General features: G+C 38.5%; 1 protein-coding gene across 8 annotated transcripts in view; it reads left to right on the forward strand.

The window, feature by feature from the left end:
• Window positions 1-19,563, forward strand: part of KDM5A (lysine demethylase 5A) — a 103,311-nt gene that overhangs the window by 49,314 nt on the left and 34,434 nt on the right. For 7 of the 8 annotated variants that reach the window (XM_036301551.1, XM_036301547.1, XM_036301549.1 and 4 more), the window contains 8 exons: window positions 889-1,083; window positions 2,822-3,003; window positions 3,355-3,479; window positions 3,917-4,067; window positions 5,414-5,528; window positions 10,607-10,962; window positions 14,952-15,090; window positions 18,083-18,262. In XM_036301551.1, the coding sequence (XP_036157444.1) occupies window positions 889-1,083; window positions 2,822-3,003; window positions 3,355-3,479; window positions 3,917-4,067; window positions 5,414-5,528; window positions 10,607-10,962; window positions 14,952-15,090; window positions 18,083-18,262 (1,443 nt within the window). The remainder of the gene's footprint in view (window positions 1-888; window positions 1,084-2,821; window positions 3,004-3,354; window positions 3,480-3,916; window positions 4,068-5,413; window positions 5,529-10,606; window positions 10,963-14,951; window positions 15,091-18,082; window positions 18,263-19,563) is intronic. The other variant, XM_036301554.1, reaches the window with a different exon arrangement.

A 19,563-nucleotide genomic window follows, 5' to 3' on the forward strand; every position in this document is an offset into this window, starting at 1 on the left:
AAAGACTGCAAATTTATAATACAGTCTTTGACTTTGATTTTCTTAGTGATGTTATTTTTCTATCACCTCTCAACATTTTGAAGGATATTCTTTAGTAATATTGGATCTTATACTTTTCTGTGGATACCTTAATTTATTAAATTTCATGATTAATCATTTTTGTTTTATTGGCTAGTGAATGAAATGATATAATGAACAATCTTATTTGATCTAATAATTTTAAAATTCTTTCTTATTAGGCTTAGGAAGCAGCAAGAACAAGACCAAATTTAGGACTTTGCCTTGGGTTTGAGCTCTACTTAAAAAATTACTAATACTTATTAACTGTTTATGATTTACTTACTCCTTGGTTAGGTGTAGGGTGGGCAATGGAGATGATTCAGAGATTAGTTAGAGATGGTTTCTGCCTTTAATTTGCTTTAAAAAAATGTTTTTATTGATTTTAGGTGGGGGGGTGGAGAGAGAGAGGAAGGAAGAGATAGAAACACCCAGGAGAGAGAAATATCATTGATCGGCTGCCTCCTGCAAGCCCCCTACTAGGGATTGAACCGTGACCTCCTGGTTCATGGGTTGACTCTTAACCACTGAGCTACACTGGCTGGGTTAATTTGCTTACTTTTATTGTTATTTGGCATTGGGCAGCTTTTTAAATTTCACTGGACCTATGTATGTAAAGATGCTAAAATTTACTTAATAAAATCACACATGTGAAATGATATACGTGAAGGCTCTTGATACTCTTTAGAAGAAGGCTGTGATGTAAATGTTCAAATGGAGTTTGTTATTCTGCCTTCTTTATAATAAAAAAGAGGATCTGGAGGGTAAATAGTGGTTCTGTTCTGGAATATGCTATAAGCAAGTAATTTAAGAATCTTGTCTTGTTTTCAGTTGCCCATTGGGCGTCAGTGTGTCAATCATTACCGACGGCTAAGGCGCCATTGTGTCTTTTCACACGAGGAACTCATTTTCAAAATGGCAGCAGATCCAGAATGCTTAGATGTGGGGCTGGCTGCAATGGTGTGCAAAGAATTGACTCTGATGACTGAAGAAGAGACACGATTAAGAGAGTCTGTTGTACAAATGGTGAGCACATGTCCGGTACTTGATATTGTTCATGAAATAGAAAAAAATCGAACCTATAAAAAAGTATCGTTGCTGATCAAGTTCATGCTATCATGTTGATGGTGTATCGCAATGGAGATGGCTTCTTCCAACAAGACAATGCGCCATGCCACGGTGCTCGTATTGTGCAGGAGTGATTTCAAGAACATGAGGGAGACTTTACCTTGCTTAGGTGGCCCCCACAATCACCAGATCTCAATCCAATTGAGCATTTGTGGGACGAAATTAAAAGAGCCATCAGGCAGCTGGTTCCACAACCATCAAATCTCACAGGACTGGACAGTGCTATTCATCAGGCATGGTGTCAGATTCCTCGCATCACCTTTCAACATCTCGTGGAGTCAGTGCCAAGAAGAATTGCCTCAGTATTGAAGGCAAAAGGTGGCCCAACGAAGTACTGATGGGGTGGTCATAATAATCTGGCCACTCATAGTGTGTGTGTGTGTGTGTGTGTGTGTGTGTGTGTGTATCCCATGTTCAAAGGCTGTTAAATCACATTATTTACCCATATCTTCAGGAAAAAAATCACTTCTACTGTCGTAAACAACCTGCTTCCCTATTTATAATGGTCTGGCCCTCTAGCAACTTCAGTATGAAATTATAGCTAATTTGCCTACAAATGTCAGGTGGTCTTAATAATCTGGTCACTCAGTGCATATTAAATGGAAGTCTTTATAAAATGCCACTTTAAATGTTTTTATTTTTTTAAACTGCATGCTGATTAACTTTCTTTTCTTTTTTATTTTTATTTTTTATTGATATTAGAGAGAGAAGGGGAGAGAGAGAAAAACATCTCCCATCGATTGGTTGCCTCCTGTACATTTCCTCGGCTGGGAATCGAACCCACAATCTTCTGGTGCATGGGACACACTCTAGCCAACTGAGTCACACCGGCCAGGGTGATTAACTTTCTTTTTGCTACCTTTCTGAAGTAGATTACATTTTGATTTGCGCAATTTAAGTAATTTTATACTTCTTTATCCTTGCATATGTTTGCACATATCAGCATTATTTTCAGATCATAGATTATTAATGTATCTGGTTCAAAGACATACTGTCCATGGGGACAGTAATTTTTTCTTATTTTAAAGAGAACATAAACATATGGCTTTATGAGTTGTTACACGGTAAACTTTGTTGTTATCAATTCTGGTCAAGAAATAAAACTTTGTCAGACACTCAAAAGTATCTCCCAATTACAACTTCCCTGACTGTTTTGACCTTTGTAGTAATAACTTCCTTGCATTTTAAAAATAGTTGTATCAGTCAGTCAAATGTACATTCTTAGATACCAAGATTAAGTCCTGCTCACTTAAAAAAAATTACTAATGATTATTTTTAGAAAGTATTTTGATGAAGTGCCATTGTACCTCCCACATTTATATCTTAAGCCAGAGATTTACCCATAGAAAAAAATTTAGGCACTGGCTGGTTGGCTTAGTTGTTTAGAGTGTTGTCCCAAGAATTCACCAAGGTCGTGGGTTTGATCCTTGGTCAGGGCACATGAGAATCAACCAATGAATACATAAAAATGTGTAACGACAAATTGATGTTTCTCTCTCTCTCTCACCACCTCTCTTTCCTTTCCCCTCTCTCAAATCAAAAGATAAAAATTAAATTAAAAAAAATTTTTAAAGTAGGTTCTTCGATGCCTGAAAGACTAGAAAGACTTGATCTTATGACATTAATTATATTTCAGGGTGTCCTGATGTCAGAAGAAGAAGTGTTTGAACTTGTTCCTGATGATGAGCGACAGTGTTCAGCATGCAAAACCACATGTTTTCTCTCTGCTCTCACGTGCTCCTGTAATCCTGAGCGGCTTGTGTGTTTGTACCATCCAACTGATCTGTGCCCCTGTCCCATGCAGAAGAAATGTCTTAGGTATCCAGAAGTTTCTCGTTAAACTTCCATTACCCTCTTTTAAAACCAAGGATTAATGTTGCTCTTTTTGTAATTCCTTTCCCTGTGTCTGGGCTGGTAATTCTACCTTTCTGCTTGAGAACCAGTCCTTTAAAGTTGGCCCTAAACTTGGGCAACTAAAATTAGTTTCTTTATCAGTTGATTTCACATCTTTTTTATCTGTGGTTTCTCTGATTTCTCTTTATGTGTACCAAGACCCCATTCCTCTGGCCATTATACTTTACTTAAGCTGATTGTACTTAAAATTAAATTTACTTTCAAGTTGTTGGTTTTTGAAGTTTTTATTTCCATGTTGTTTTGTTTTGTTTTTAGATATCGCTACCCATTAGAGGACCTCCCTTCTCTGCTATATGGTGTGAAAGTCAGGGCACAGTCCTATGACACTTGGGTCAGTCGAGTTACTGAAGCATTATCTGCCAACTTCAACCACAAGAAAGGTTACACTGAAATTGTCATTTTGAAAGAGGCCTTTTTTAATGTGTTTTTCCTTCATTAAGCAAAAATCCTAGGCTTTGTATGAGATTTGAGACTAATGGGTTGGTTGATTATAGTCTTAGTTTTCTGTTTGAGAATCTTTAAGTGAAAAAGTTGATGTAAAATGGGATAGATGACTAACTTGCAGTAGATATATGTTTTGAAGAGCCATTGTTACCAGTAGACCTAACATTAAAGGTTTATTGAGAAAGAAAAATTGCCTTACCTGAGAGACATTATAAGAATTAGGAATGTGCTTTTATTGCATTAGTGATGTTCTCTCACAGCTGTAGTAGGTGTTTGCTGTTAGGTTGATGATTCACTTGAGAGAGGTTAAGATTTACAAGTCACTTTTTATGTCTATGGACATAGTATATGGCTTTTTTATTTATTTTTACAGATTTGATTGAATTACGAGTAATGCTGGAAGATGCTGAGGATAGGAAATACCCAGAGAATGATCTCTTTAGAAAACTCAGGGATGCTGTAAAAGAGGCTGAGACCTGTGCTTCTGTGGCTCAACTGCTTCTAAGCAAAAAGCAGAAACACAGGTAAGACTAAGAAGAGTTGAATTCTTTAATGGTTTCCTTTTTTTTTCTTCCCAGAGTAAAAGCCAAAATGTCAACTTGCTTTTGAGGTTCCTCATCAGCTTTGACCTTTTCTGTCCATGTCCCTCTCTCCTCCAATAATGCCCTAATCTTATGTCCTACTACTTCCTTTCTTGCTTGCTTCATTTTGCAACCCTCTTCCATTTACTGTTCATACACACCAGAAGTGTTCCTGCTTAGTGCCTTCACACCTGTCTTCACTCTGTTTTGAGTTCTCTTCCCCTGATATCCAGATGTCTTGTCTCCATACTTATTTCAAATCTTTTTCAGATGTCACATTCTTGTAGAGGCCTTCTCTGACAGCCCTTTATAAAATTGCAACCTTCTTATGCTTCTGCTTTATTTTTCTCCTAGCCCTGTCACCTCCTGATACACTAATTTTCTTATTGTATTTATTGTCTATCACCTTTCATTCCCAACTAGAATGTATGTTTTTTCATTGCTATATATTTTTTCATTGCTATATTTCTTGTGCTTAGAACAATGCCTGACACATAGTAGCTGTGCAATAAATATTTGTATGTAAGTAAATAAATAATACGATAGGCTGAAGGCAGATGGCAGCAAAGGGTAACCTTGTGGGATTCAGTGGAAGCTTGTTATTAAGGTGCACAAAAGCATTTGCCCTTGATTTAGTGTAATTGTGTTACATTTTCTGTAGTATTTCATATTCATTCTAACACATTCTTTGTGTCTGAATGGTTTTCTCTGTAGCAATTTACATTGGGTTTTAAATTATTGTGCACCTTTTATCTACCATTTTATCAGAAAGCCTTTCTTAGAGACATTGATCAGCAGGTCTTCACTTTGTAGCCCTCTTGGGTCACTGACTCCCTTAGAAAATCTGGTGAAAGCTTAGGAGCCCCTCCCTCTTTTTTTTTTTTTTTTTTTTAAGAAAATATACACACAAAATTGTGAATGAGCTTCAGAGGGTTTATTGTTTCCTAAGCCAGGTAAATTGCCCTTGTTCCTCACCTTAAGCTTCTTGAGATAGAGGATTTGGTTTTATCAGTGACCTTAATATTTTACTGTGAAGAACTTATTGAATGTTTAAAATATTTAGTACTTGTAAGATTGGAGGAACTAGAACTTGGAGAGTTCAATCTTTGAGCCATTAACTATAGAGCTAAAAAACCTAATTTGGAAGTGATCATCACCATTGCAAGTGGAATCGTCAAACATAGTATTCTGGGATTGCTTGGGTGAGAATTATAAAGAGATTAGAGGCCCTTTTGATATCAGAATAACTGAATTTTTCTTACTTATGTCTTTATATTATTTTACATCAGGCAGAGCCCTGATTGTGGGAGGACTCGGACCAAACTGACAGTGGAAGAATTGAAGGCCTTTGTCCAACAACTTTTTAGTCTTCCATGTGTCATCAGCCAAGCTCGACAAGTAAAGGTGAAATATTACATTCTTTAATTGGGTAATATCTTTTGTAGTATGGGCTACAATTTTGGGTAAACAGAATAGTGTGTCTAGACTAGTTTTTTGTTTTCTTTTCTTACGTAAGTGCTGCTATTTAAGTTTTTTTTAGTGGGCAGTAAGGATGTCTTGGTTTCATTCTTAATTGTAATTCCCACTTTTAAATTCTGGAATTAAAGCTAGTTCAGAATTTTTTTTCTGTATTAAATTTAGGTCAGAAGCCCCATTAAACTTAGATGTAATTGAAATGCAAGAAATTACTTAAAATAACCTGAATATATAAGTGAATTATTAGTTCATGACTTTTAAAAAATGAAGAGCTCTGACGTTATCAGAGCCCTGATGGTTTAATGACAATGTGAAGTCAAATATATTAAGTAGTATATTTCAAATATATTACTCCGCACAGTTAGTAATCTTTTGATAGTTTGTGTTTTTTTGTGATTTGGCTGTGGGTAGAATATCTAAAATGTTTTTTTTGTGAAATCTCATATCAATAGTGTTTTGTCTTACTCCAGTTTGTAAAAGCATTTTGATAATTAAACATACTTTCCTTCCTGAGAGATTTTCTTTTGATTTAAAACAAAATGTTTTTATTGATTTGTTTATTTTTTTTTAAGAGAGGAAGGAAGAGGGAGAGAAAGTTAGAAACATCAGTGAGAGAGAAAAATCACTTTGATTGGCTGTTTCCTGCATATCCCCCTGCTGGGGATCAAGCCTGCCACCTGGGCATGTGCCTGATCAGGAATCGAACCGGTAACCTTTTGGTGCTTGACCCAACGCTCATCCACTGAGCCACACTGGGTCAGCCCTGAGAGATTTTCTTATTTAAACATCTGTGACACTGTATTCTTTGTTTTTCTTTCTTTTCTTTTTTTTTTAATTAAATCTTTATTGTTCAGATTATTACATTTGTTCCTCTTTTTTCCCCCCCATAACTCCCCTCCTCCCAGTTCCAGCCCCACCCTCCGCCCTCACTCCCCACCCACTGTCCTCATCCATAGGTGCACGATTTTTGTCCAGTCTCTTCCCGCATCTCCCACACCCCTTCCCCCCCCCCAAGAATAGTCAGTCCATTCCCTTTCTATGTCCCTGATTCTATTATAATCACCAGTTCATTCTGTTCATCAGATTATTTATTCACTTGATTCTTAGATTCACTTGTTGATAGATGTGTATTTGTTGTTCATAATTTGTATCTTTACCTTTTTCTTCCTCTTCCTCTTCTTAAAGGATACCTTTCAGCATTTCATATAATCCTGGTTTGGTGGTGATGAACTCCTTTAGCTTTTCCTTATCTGTGAAGCTCTTTATCTGACCTTCAATTCTGAATGATAGCTTTGCTGGATAAAGTAATCTTGGTTGTAGGTTCTTGGCATTCATCACTTTGAATATTTCTTGCCACTCCCTTCTGGCCTGCAAAGTTTCTGTTGAGAAATCAGCTGCCAGTCGTATGGGTATTCCCTTGTAGGTAACTGAGTTTCTTTCTCTTGCTGCTTTTAAGATTCTCTCTTTGTCTTTTGCTCTTGGCATTTTAATTATGATGTGTCTTGGTGTGGTCCTCTTTGGATTCCTTTTGTTTGGGGTTCTCCGCGCTTCTTGGACCTGTAAGTCCATTTCTTTCACCAGGTGGGGGAAGTTTTCTGTCATTATTTCTTCAAATAGGTTTTCAGTATCTTGCTCTCTCTCATCTTCTGGCACCCCTATAATTCTGATGTTGGTACGCTTGAAGCTGTCCCAGAGGCTCCTTACACTATCCTCGCATTTTTGGATTCTTTTTTCATTTTGCTTTTCCGGTTGGGTGTTTTTTGCTTCCTCGCATTTCAAATCATTGACTTGATTCTTGCGCTCCTCTGGTCTGCTGTCGGGAGTCTGTATAATATTCGTTATTTCAGTCCGTGTATGCTTAATTTCTAGTTGGTTCCCCAATATAACATCGAGGGTCTCATTAGTTTTCTTGTAGATCTCATTAAGTTTATCAGCGGCTTCTAAACAGTTCTTGAGAGACCTTAAAAGTGTGGTTCTGAACTCTATATCTTCCATTGACAATTTTGTCCTGTTTCTTTGTCTCCGCATTTTGTTATGCTTCCTTGGTGCACCCCCTAGTGGTCTTTGTGCGCAGTCTTATAGTTAAACCTTGATTGTTGTAGCTAATACCAGGGAGGGTTTGACCTCCAGGCCAAGTGGCTATGAGAATCAGCTGTATCTGCAGTGAGAGAACTTCTGTCCTCTAGGGAGGTGCTAATCTGGCGTTTGCCTGAGGCTATCCGGCAAATGCCTCTGTGCAGGGCTTGGGCGGGGCGGGTCGCACAGGATCAACAGGGTGGGCCGGAGAGAGCAGTTATGGCGGCTCTCAGTCCTGTCCCCAGGGGCTCTGCCTCTCTGAGTCCCAGCACTCGCTGCAAACCTCGGAGAGAAAGCTGCACTCGCTCTGACTGAAGCCAGACAGTCCCGCTTCTCCCATTTGAGTCTGGTTCCCTAAAGACTCGCCCGTATCTGGAGCTCAGAGTCTGCGACTCCCTCCCGATTGAAAACGCCAACCACCCCCTCCGCTGCCAGCCCGCTCCACGCACTCCGCACCTCAGAATTTGACTTCAGCACTGCGCCTCCTCTGAGTGTCCGTATGCGTTTCTCTTTCCTCCTAGTTGTAGGACTTCCACTCAGCCAGCGTTCCTGTGGTTCTGGGTGATGTCCATTCCGTTTTTTAGTTTCACTTTTGAAGTAGTTGTTCAAGGCAGCAAACTCCGGCGTTAACCTATGCCGCCATCTTGGTTCCTCCTTTGTTTTCCTTAGGTCATTCATAATTCCTTTTCTTTAGTCTTCTTTGTTGATTGTCTTCTCCTTGGTTTTATTTCTGGTTGTGGAGTATATAAGGAGTCTCAATTCTTTTTTAAATCTTCACCTGAAGATATTTTTTTCCATTGATATTTAGAGAGAAGGGTAGGAAGGAGTGGGACTGATGTGTCTCATATTAGAGACACATCAATTGGTTGTCTCCTGTATGTGCCCTGACTGGGGCCAGGGATCAAGCCAGCAACCCAGACATGTGCCCCGAATGGGAATCAAACCCTGACCTCCTGGTTCATGGGTTGACACTCAACCACTGAGTCGTACCAGCTGGGCATCTCAGCCCTTCTTTTATTCTTTTTTTTTTTTTTTTAAATTTTTTTTTTTTTTTTAAATATATATTTTATTGATTTTGTACAGAGAGGAAGGGAGAGAGATAGAGAGTTAGAAACATCGATGAGAGAGAAACATCGATCAGCTGCCTCCTGCACATCTCCCACTGGGGATATGCCCGCAACCCAGGTACATGCCCTTGACCGGAATCGAACCTGGGACCTTTCAGTCCGCAGGCCGACGCTCTATCCACTGAGCCATACCGGTTTCGGCCCTTCTTTTATTCTTGGTCGTGATCTCTTCTTACTTGCCCAGTCACATTGACATTAAATATCACCTATATTCAGCTGAGTTCCAAATCTCCAACTGCCATTCTTTTTTTCCACAGACTTGACTATCCAGTTGCATATTTTACGCTTCCCTTTGGAAGACTAAAAGGCATCTAAAAGTGTTTTAATGAGTCAAAAATTTTTATTCCTTTATTGCACTTCTACCCCACATCCAATCTCTAAACAAGTGCTACTATTATCTCCAAAATGAATCCCAAAGTAAACCATTTGTCATCAATTCCATTGCTTAAACTGCTCTAAACCACTAGAATCTGTCCTTTAGATTATGACAACAGCCTCTTACCTGATCTCCTTTCTATTCTTGTCCTGACAGTTTGTTTTTCCTTTAGTAGCCAGAGTGATCATGTAAAATATAAATCAAATCACATCAGCCCTGGCTGGGTTGGCTCAGTGGCTAGAGTGTCGGCCTGTGGACTGAAGGGTCCCAGGCTTGATTCCGGTCAAGGGCACATGCTTGGGTTGCAGGCTCGATCCCCAGTAGGGGTTGTGCAGGAGACAGCCGGTCACTGATTCTCATCATTGATGTTTCTATCTCTCTCTCCCTCTCCCTTTCTCTTTGAAATCAATAAAAATATATTTAAGAAATTATAAAAATCAAATCATATCACTTCCCCATGGTTAAAATCCTCCAGTGATTCTCCAAAATCAAGTAATTGAAATCCAGACTCATAATCTACAAGGCACTATGTAATCTGACCTCTGCTTATTCAACTACATTTATTCTTCATCTACTTTGCTCCCTATCATTCACTTTTGAGCACCAGGCTCATTTCTGTTTAAAAGCTATTGCAATTATTATTTGCCCCGCCTGAACTACTCTTTCCCAGCTCTTCATAAGGTTCCCTTATCTGCCTTTTCATTTTTATTTTGGTTCATCTGTCTTTCAGACAACCATTGCAAAGTAATATGCTCCCCTTCTGTTCATTCTCTATTGTTGCCCTATTTTATTTTTATTATTATTATTTTTTATATTTTATTGATTTTTTACAGAGAGGAAGGGAGAGGGATAGAGAGTCAGAAACATCGATGAGAGAGAAACATCAATCAGCTGCCTCCTGCACACCCCCTACTGGGGATGTGCCCGCAACCAAGGTACATGCCCTTGACTGGTATTGAACCTGGGACCCTTCAGTCTGCAGGCCGACACTCTATCCATTGAGCCAAACGGGTCAGGGCTGCCCTATTTTATTTTTATAGCATTTTAAAAAACTCTGACATTTTATTTATGTATCCAGTGACTGGCCACTTATATTGAAATGTATGTTTTTGTAAGACAAGGACTTTTTATGTTTTGTTTAATGCTGTATTTGTTTAGTGCCTGCATTTAAGTCAAAAGTCATTACATATGTTTTAATTAATCATATGTTAAAAGTAGGACTATGTAAGTAATTATAGAGAAGCATATTTATGCCCTTAACTATCATATCCATTTGGTACTATCATGGTGAGATTATTAGATGGTCTAGAATTGATAATTTTGTCTATCAAAACTATGTATTTTATTGCCTATCAGATATGTTTATTATATACACATTTTTTATCTTTTATATTTATTTTTTATTTTTATTCTTTTGGCCTTTTCAGAATCTGCTGGAGGATGTAGAAGAGTTTCATGAACGTGCTCAAGAGGCCATGATGGATGAAACCCCAGATTCTTCTAAACTCCAGATGTTGATAGACATGGGCTCTAGTCTCTATGTGGAGCTACCTGAATTAGCCCGCCTAAAGCAAGAGCTACAGCAGGCTCGATGGTTGGATGAAGTAAGACTGACTCTATCAGATCCACAGCAAGTCACATTGGATGTCATGAAGAAATTGATAGACTCTGGGGTGGGGTTGGCTCCCCACCATGCTGTGGAGAAAGCAATGGCTGAACTACAGGAGCTCCTTACAGTCTCTGAGCGATGGGAAGAAAAGGCTAAGGTCTGCCTACAGGCAAGGTGAACACTTATTGGTGACTGTTGCCTCTATAATAACTAAGCCAGATAATAAAATGGGAGGAGGAGCATAAGGGTCTATTTATTTCAATAAATATTTTGTGTCTTCCCTGACCAATCACTAGGTTATCAAATGAGTCTACATATAGACAGTTTGTAATATTGTGCGCATACTATTTGCAGAGTACTTTGTTAGGTACTTTAAGTGATACAAAATAGTATTTTGTTTAGAGCCTTCCATTACTGATTTTATAGTTAGGAGCTAAGGAATATAAAGCTCATAGCAGTATGTTATTAACTGAGGGGTACAGGAAAGTGCTATAGGAATTCAAAAGAGGAGAGGTCATTGTTAGCTTAGATGATCAAAAGAGAATTTTGAGAGAAATGTAAGAACTGAGAGCCTTGAAAAATGAGTAGGATTGAAGTGGAAGAGGAGGCAAGAGAAATGTCATAAGCTAAGTTTAAGGTATGAGACAAACGTTAAATGGGCTTTTTTGGAGTGGAGGATTTATGTAGGAAAGTAGTGGGAGCCGAAACCGGTTTGGCTCAGTGGATGGAGCGTCAGCTTGCGGACTGAAGGGTCCCAGGTTCGATTCCGGTCAGGGGCATGTACCTGGGTTGCGGGCACATCCCCAGTGGGAGGTGTGCAGGAGGCAGCTGATCGATGTTTCTCTCCCATCGATGTTTCTAACTCTCTATCTCTCTCCCTTCCTCTCTGTAAAAAATCAATAAAATATATTAAAAAAAAAAAAAAGAAAGTAGTGGGAGATAAGAATCAGACATAAGAACGTTAAGCAGTTGCATTAGTGTTGGCATCCCATTTGATTTGTGAGATTTAAGTAAAGCATATTTGACTATATATCAACTAATTTGACTAATGCTCTTTGTGAAAGTCTTTTTTCAGCAGCTAAGATTTATATTTATATAATTTCTACTGTGAATATGAAAAAACTGGGATGCTTAAAACAGAGATCACATAGTTATTAAATAACACAGCTCAAATTTAAAACCTTTTCCACTTTATTCTGAAGTCTCCATGTACTTACTGCTATGCCGGCCACTTATTTTGAATGGATTTGTTAGGAAAGCCTTAGATGATTTAATTAACACAGTTCTGCTCTGCCAAAAAAGGCTCCATATATATTGGATATTTTCCTCTCCAGATGCTATGGAGAATACAAACTATATTTATTTATAGCTTTTCCTATCTAAAATATTCCTGTGCCTTCAGATTCATGACACTTCAGGAAGTGGAAGCATATTAAATGGAAAAAGCTAAATGACTTTGGAATGCAAAATTAGGATTTGGTATATCTGATGCAATTGATCATAGTTGAATGAAATTTGTTTATAGTGATCTTTAAAAACTTAATTTTTTCCCATTTTTCTACATTTAATTAGTCACCAAGTTTTAGTGATTTTCGCCTCTACAATGTCTTTTATATCTTTCTTCTTTAAGTTCCCTGCTCTAAACAGAACCGCCATTCTAGTGGGGAGAGAGTTGAATAGTGAAGGAATGAATTTCAGATATATAGTGTCACAAAGAAAATAAAATTGGTAAAGAAGTAGGGGGTGATGGGGTTGGGGGAATGGTGGGAACTAGAATCTTCCCTTTTCTAACTCTTGTCAAAGTTACCTTTCTGAAACACATTCTTACTATTTTTCATTTCTTAGTACTGGTTAACTACTGACCTTTGTTTTCTTTTTAATTTATTGATTTTTAGAGAGGGGAAAGGAGAGAGAAACATCGATTTGTTGTTCCACTTATTTATACATTCATTGGTTGGTTCTTGTATGTGCCCTGATTGAAGATCGAACCCCTAACCTTGGGGTATTGGGATGATTCTTTAACTAGTTGAGCTATCCAGCCAGGGTCTGATCATTTCTTTAAATATCTTTCTTCTCTCTCTGCCTCTTAAATAATGACTTTCCTCAATATCCTGGCCTAGACTGCTTCTTTTCTCACTTTGTATACCTCTCTGGAAATTTCTGCTAACTTCTTGGCTCCATTTGCCGTCTTTATACTGATTAATTCCAAATTCTCATCTATAGATTTTTTTTCATAGATACCATTTGTCTATTAAATAATTCCGTTGGATGTTCCTCAAATTCCCATATCCAAAATTGGACACATTAATTCCTTCCCATAATCTCTTCCTTTGTTCTCTGAATTATACTATCTTTCACTCATTTGAACAAGTCAGTACTTTGGAAATTAAGTTTGATCCCTGCGTTCTATTTTCTTATCAAATTCAGTTAACTATGAAGTCGTGCTGATTCTAATTCCTCAGTTTTTCACTTTCATTCTTTTTTGTTGGGCTGTTATCATAGCTGATCTGGATTGTAGCTGTAGGTCCTGTCTATGAGCTCACCCCTCTCTAATCCATTCTCTACACTGCAACTAGTATTTCCCTAAAATACAGATGACTATTTGACTCCCTTGCTTAAAGCCTTGTTTCCCATTCCCCTTGGGATGAAGTTCAGATTCCTTAACCTGATATATAAGGCCAGCTATAATCTAGCCCAGCCGTGGGCAAACTACAGCCCGCGGGCCGGATCCGGCCCGTTTGAAATGAATAAAACTATTGAAAAAAAAGACCGTACCCTTTTATGTAATGATGTTTACTTTGAATTTATATTAGTTCACACAAACACTCCATCCATGCTTTTATTCCAGCCCTCCAGTCCAGTTTAAGAACCCATTGTGGCCCTCGAGTCAAAAAGTTTGCCCACCCCTGGTTGCTTTAATATCTTGCCTCATATCTTGCCATTCTTCCACTTGCATTCTAACATAGTGATTGTCCCTGCCTCTCACCATTGCTTCCTCCAATATGCCATGTTCTTTCTCGTCTCTGGACCTTTGCACCTTTTATTCTCCTATGGAACAGCCTTCCTCTGTGCTCATCCCCTGTGGTGTACCTTCACCACCCCCACCCTCCCTTTGGCCCCAGCTTTTCTGACTAACTCCTATTCAAAAAGGATAAGAAAGCTTAGAGGCCACTTCTGGGAATTCTTCCTTCACCTACCAAGTCAATTAGGCCCTCCTATATATCCTGATAGCATCTTTATTTTCCTCTATCATTGTACTTATAGTGCATCTAACTCATTAATAATCCCCTCCTCCACAAGATTAAAATTTTCCATAAGGGAAGGACACTGTCACCCTTGTGCATTAATAATCTCCCAGACCTAGCACAGTGCCTAGTGAAATTCATGGCTCTTAAGACCTCTTAATCTGTTTACATCTTTCTTTCCTGCCAAATCCCCCTACTTCTTGGTTTTACTCTTGCTCACTGCCCCCCCCCCCCACCCCCAGTCTTCACACCATCTCTGATCTTAAACTGAACTACCAACTCATTTTTCAAATGTTTCTCTTTGTCTTTGTTCATTATATTCTTGTGTTTTTTTCTTTAACCTTTTACTTGGCAATATCACAATTCTTCAAGGCTTAACTCAAAGCCCTTCTCAACTCCCGTAGGCAGAATTAATCACTCCCTCCCCTATAGTAATTTGTTCTTAGTTCCCAGTACATGCTTATCTTGTATTCCGACTAGTTGAGGATAAAGGTTTGTTTTGTTCATCTTTGTGTAACTAGATATTATGAATGTAGTTGAATTTAATGTACATAGTCAACATTAATTTCTAGACTATTGTTTCCACATTGCTATTTAATATGCATCTCTGACAGTTTCAGATATTGTGGAGAACTCAGGTAAAGGCAATTTAGTGTAGTGAAGAGCATGTGATTTGAGACATCAGTATTTCAGGTGTACCATTTACTACATGACTTTGGGGAAAATAAATGATCTTTACGCTAAAGGTATCTGTAAAATGGAAATAAAGATAGTAGTTATTTTGCCTCCCTTATAGGATTGTGGTAAGAATTAAATGAAATCATGTATATGAAAATTCTCTACATTCTAAAATGTTATGTAAATGTTGATAGCTGTTTGATTTCTCATGCATCTGCCCTAATTTTTATGTTTTCTTAGACCACGGCACAGCGTGGCAAGTTTAGAAAGCATTGTGAATGAAGCTAAGAACATTCCAGCCTTTCTACCCAATGTGCTGTCCCTGAAAGAAGCCTTACAGAAGGCTCGAGAATGGACAACTAAAGTGGAAGCTATTCAGGTAAGGAGTTTTTTGAATTCTCTTACCATTCAGATAATGCTTTTTCACTAGTGAATCCTTAAAGCATTTAATTTTTTAGAATAGATATATCATAATAAAATAATTACAGTACTTAAAATTCACTTGTTTTTGCAACTGATTTTATAATTCTAAATAAATATTACCGGTTTAAACATTACTTGTCTGTATTGACTCCCTGCTGTAAAAGATGACAGAATGAAGTAAGTGCTAGAGATAAAAGTTTGCTTGAATACATAATATTTCTTCTGAATTATACAAACCATTAGGGCATGCACAGTACTCAGGATATAAGTGCTCTTTCTTATAGAGCTATACTCAAAGGAAACCAACTCTCTTCTACTGAACTGCTGCACAAAGAAAGAACATATTCTAGGTGTCAAGTTCTAATGACTTCTTTTTTTACTTCCTTTTCAGTTGACTTTTTTTCTGGGACCTGTTTAGATGCCTTTCTTTCTATGCTGTTTTTAAAATTATCTCTTACTTCATCAGGAAAGCTCCTCCATTTCACCTTTGACCTATTTCAGCAATTGATTGTCCTTAAATGTCTGATAATCCTTACTTGGCTGTTTATTTATGAAAGAAGGACTTAGTCAAGAAGTACAGGTAGCTATCTTGGTTCCCTCTAATTTTGAAGGACTTTTCCTCCACCAAGCTCTTTCCTTCAGTGGGAGGACTGACTTGTAGACTCTAAATAAGTAGACAGCTCTGTTCACAGGCAAACTCTTCTTTAGGATACATAGCTTGGGAGCAGGCTCTATCTAGGCTTAGCCAGAAGGTATTCTGTAGTCAAATGGCTATAGTTGGCTATAGAGAGATTAGCAGTAATTAAGGTATTTCTTGACCTATCTGTATCTAGGTTTTATCTTTCAATTAGCTGCCTGTTCTTATTCTAACACCATTCAAATTTAATTATACCATCTTAATATCTCAGGATGAGAACCTTATTCTTTTCCAAAGTTTCCTTCATGTTTATTTTTCCATGTTTCAGTATAACTTTCAAAATGAATTTGTAGGCAAATGTGTCAGTTAATACATGGGAAATAACCTTTTAAAATATATATTATTGATTTCTGAGAGGAAGGGAGAGAGAGATAGAAACATCAGTGAGAGAGAATCATTGATTGGCTGCCTTCTGCATGTCCCCCCAACTGAGGATCAAGGGCAACCTGGGCATGTACCCTTGACCAGAATCAATCCCAGGACTCTTCAGTGTTCAGGCTGACGCTCTATCCACTGAGCCAAACCAGCTAGGGTGGGAAATAACCTTTTAATGGAATATCAACATTTAGCACTTAATACTATATCTTTCCTTCATAGCCTCTGAATAGCAATGAATGTTGTGAGATATATACAGTTTCTTATTAGAATGCTAACGTGTTTATCTGCTAGGAGATTCATCCAATCTATGATATCACTTTCAATTAATGTCTACAGGCTGCCAACCCACTTCAGGTGTTCTTAGTAAGACCATACAATGGATTACTTGTTAACTCACATGTTGTGATGATTTAATTATTTAGTGAATTTAAAGTTGTATATAAATTTTAAAAACAATGACATCATTATATGGAAATGTTGAAGCATTGTGGCTTAGAAGGAATATATCCATTCTCATGTGTTTGTATAACATAAAATAGAGGTGGTTATCAGAACTAAAGCAGCATTTTGTAGTTGTTGGAAAAATTGTGAAAGACTTTAAAACAGGCGAAAGAGATTACTGGATGTCTTTTCAGTGGAATATTGGATGTTGTCTAGCGCAGTGGTCGGCAAACTGCGGCTTGGCAAACTGCGGCTCACGAGCCACATGCGGCTCTTTGGCCCCTTGAGTGTGGCTCTTCCACAAAATACCAACTTCTGCGCATGGGCCACGAAGTTTCAATTGCACTGTACGTGCGCGCCCGCATGTGGTATTTTGTGGAAGAGTCACGCTCAAGAGGCCAAAGAGCCGCATGTGGCTCACGAGCCTTGGTTTGCCGACCACTGGTCTAGTGGATCCTTCACAATTATTTATTTATTTATTTATTTATTTATTTTTTTAAATATATTTTATTGATTTTTTACAGAGAGGAAAGGAGAGAGATAGAGAGTTAGAAACATCGATGAGAGAGAAACATCGACCAGCTGCCTCCCGCACATCTCCCACTGGGGATTTGCCCGCAACCTTTTACATGCCCTTGACCGGAATCGAACCCGGGACCCCCCAGTCCGCAGGCCGACGCTCCATCCACTGAGCCAAACCGGTTTCGGCATCCTTCACAATTATTTAATTCTAGGGCTGTATACCTTAAATTATCTTTGATGAAGCTATTTAACAACTCTGTCAATTATTTTAAAATGATAGTGATACAAATGAATTATTTTCATGGAGAAGCAATTACATTTGTCCTTGTATTTGGAACAGTTGATTTCCACACTGTAGAAAAGATCATTCCATTGTCCTGTATGACAGTGGTTGCCAACCGGTGGTCCTCGGACCACTGGTGGTTCGTGAGGTCTGAAAGGTTGGCAACTGCTGGTTTAAGGAAACCTTTCGAGCAATGATTGCCAACCGGTGGTCTGCGAGGTCCGAAAGGTTGGCGACTGCTGCTGTATGATATTAAATATCTGTTTCCATCCATTAGGAAATTCCTTTTCTCATTTCTAATTGCACATATATGTCTGTTCTTACATTGTCCTTTGAACTGGTTTTTATATCTTACTGATCCCCTCATTGATTAATAAAATTAAAATCTTTATGACAACATGAATTTACTTAAAATTAAATTTATTGAGGTGATATTAGTTAATATATCATTTCAAGTGTACAATTCTATACATCATCTGCATGTTGTATTTGCACATACTTTTTAAAAACATTAGTATCTGTTAATTCAAGAGGCACAATTACATTTAAAGAATATTTAATTAAAAGAGTCACTCTAAACTCCATAAGTGAATGCAAATTGTGTGAGGATGTACTTTTGTTTTTCAGAGTGGCAGCAACTATGCTTACTTGGAGCAGCTGGAGAGTTTATCTGCTAAAGGGCGTCCTATCCCTGTGCGTCTTGATGCATTGCCCCAGGTAGAATCACAAGTAGCAGCAGCTCGGGCGTGGAGAGAACGGACTGGGCGGACCTTTCTTAAGAAGAATTCTAGCCATACATTGTTACAGGTAAAGAGTAGTTTAATTTTTGGATACATACTTCAGTCTCCTTATCAGAAGTAGGTAGTAGTATTATTGTTTTCATTTTATCTGGTCATGATTATACAAGTGATTCCTATTAGGTAATATTAAATGTTGACCAGAAATCTGGAGCCTATGACAAAACTTATTTCTGGTTCCCCCTGTGCTGTGTCAATTAGCCTGGATCTTATCTCTGTTATTAATGGATTCTGTCACTGAAAAGATCTTTCTCAGAAGCACAAATTTAAATACTCATTACCCTTTTCATCTTGAGCATTTAAACATACTAGTTGGTCAATATGGCAGCGCAGGTAAACTTGGTACTTGCATGCTCCCACAACCACATTAAATCACAACTAAACTATAGAACAAACATCATTCAGAACCATCTGAAATTCAGCTGAATGGAAGTCCTACCACTAGGGAATTAAAGAAGCCCCATTGAAACTGTTAGTGGGGCAGAAACACAGAATGGGCTGGTCCCACACCCACATGTGTCAGATAAAAATCAGGAGGGATATTTTAGCTGCAGAGGTCCCCACTGAGGAACAAGAGACCCCAACCCACACCAGGTCCCCCAGCCCAAGTTCCAATGCTGGAAGAGAAGTCCTCATAACTCCTGGCTATAAAAAACCAGTAGGGATTGAGGCTGAGGGACATAGAGACTGCTGGAGTCCCCGGCAGTTCCTATTAAAGGGCCCTGCATAAGGACTCACTCAGATTCACTTTCTCTGATTGCCAACATGGGGCAGCAACTTACAGGCTGGAACAAGGAGGAACTGAATTGTTCAGCATCAGGATGAGAGCTAAGGGGACGGGAACTTTCTCCCAGACAGAAGTGCTGGCAGAGGCCACTGTTCCTTTCATCAGCCCCACCCCCGCCAGAAAGCTGGCAGGTGAGCACCATATCTGAGACTTGCATCAGCCTGGCTCACACTGTTTGCCCAATCCTGGTGATTCCCTGAGGCCCCACCCATCTTTTGGTCCCACCCAAGCTGTTTCTTTAAAAAAAATAATAAGTTTATTGATGGATTGATTGAGAGAGAGAGAGATCAGTTTGTTGTTCTACTTATTTATGCATTCATTGGTTGATTCTTATATGTGTCCTGACTAGGAATCTAACCCAAAACCTTGGCATATCGGGATGATGCTGTAACCAACTGAGCTACCTGGCCAGGACCTGAGCTGTTTCCAGTTGCTTTTCCATATGAATGGCCATCTTAGCTCATGTTTCAGATTTTCATGCTTCAGAATTTCCCAAAACAAGCAGCATCTGTCTCTCAGTAAGC

Source organism: Myotis myotis, unplaced genomic scaffold (assembly GCF_014108235.1).
Source record: "Myotis myotis isolate mMyoMyo1 unplaced genomic scaffold, mMyoMyo1.p scaffold_m19_p_3, whole genome shotgun sequence".
In the NCBI taxonomy this organism is placed as follows: domain Eukaryota; kingdom Metazoa; phylum Chordata; class Mammalia; order Chiroptera; family Vespertilionidae; genus Myotis; species Myotis myotis.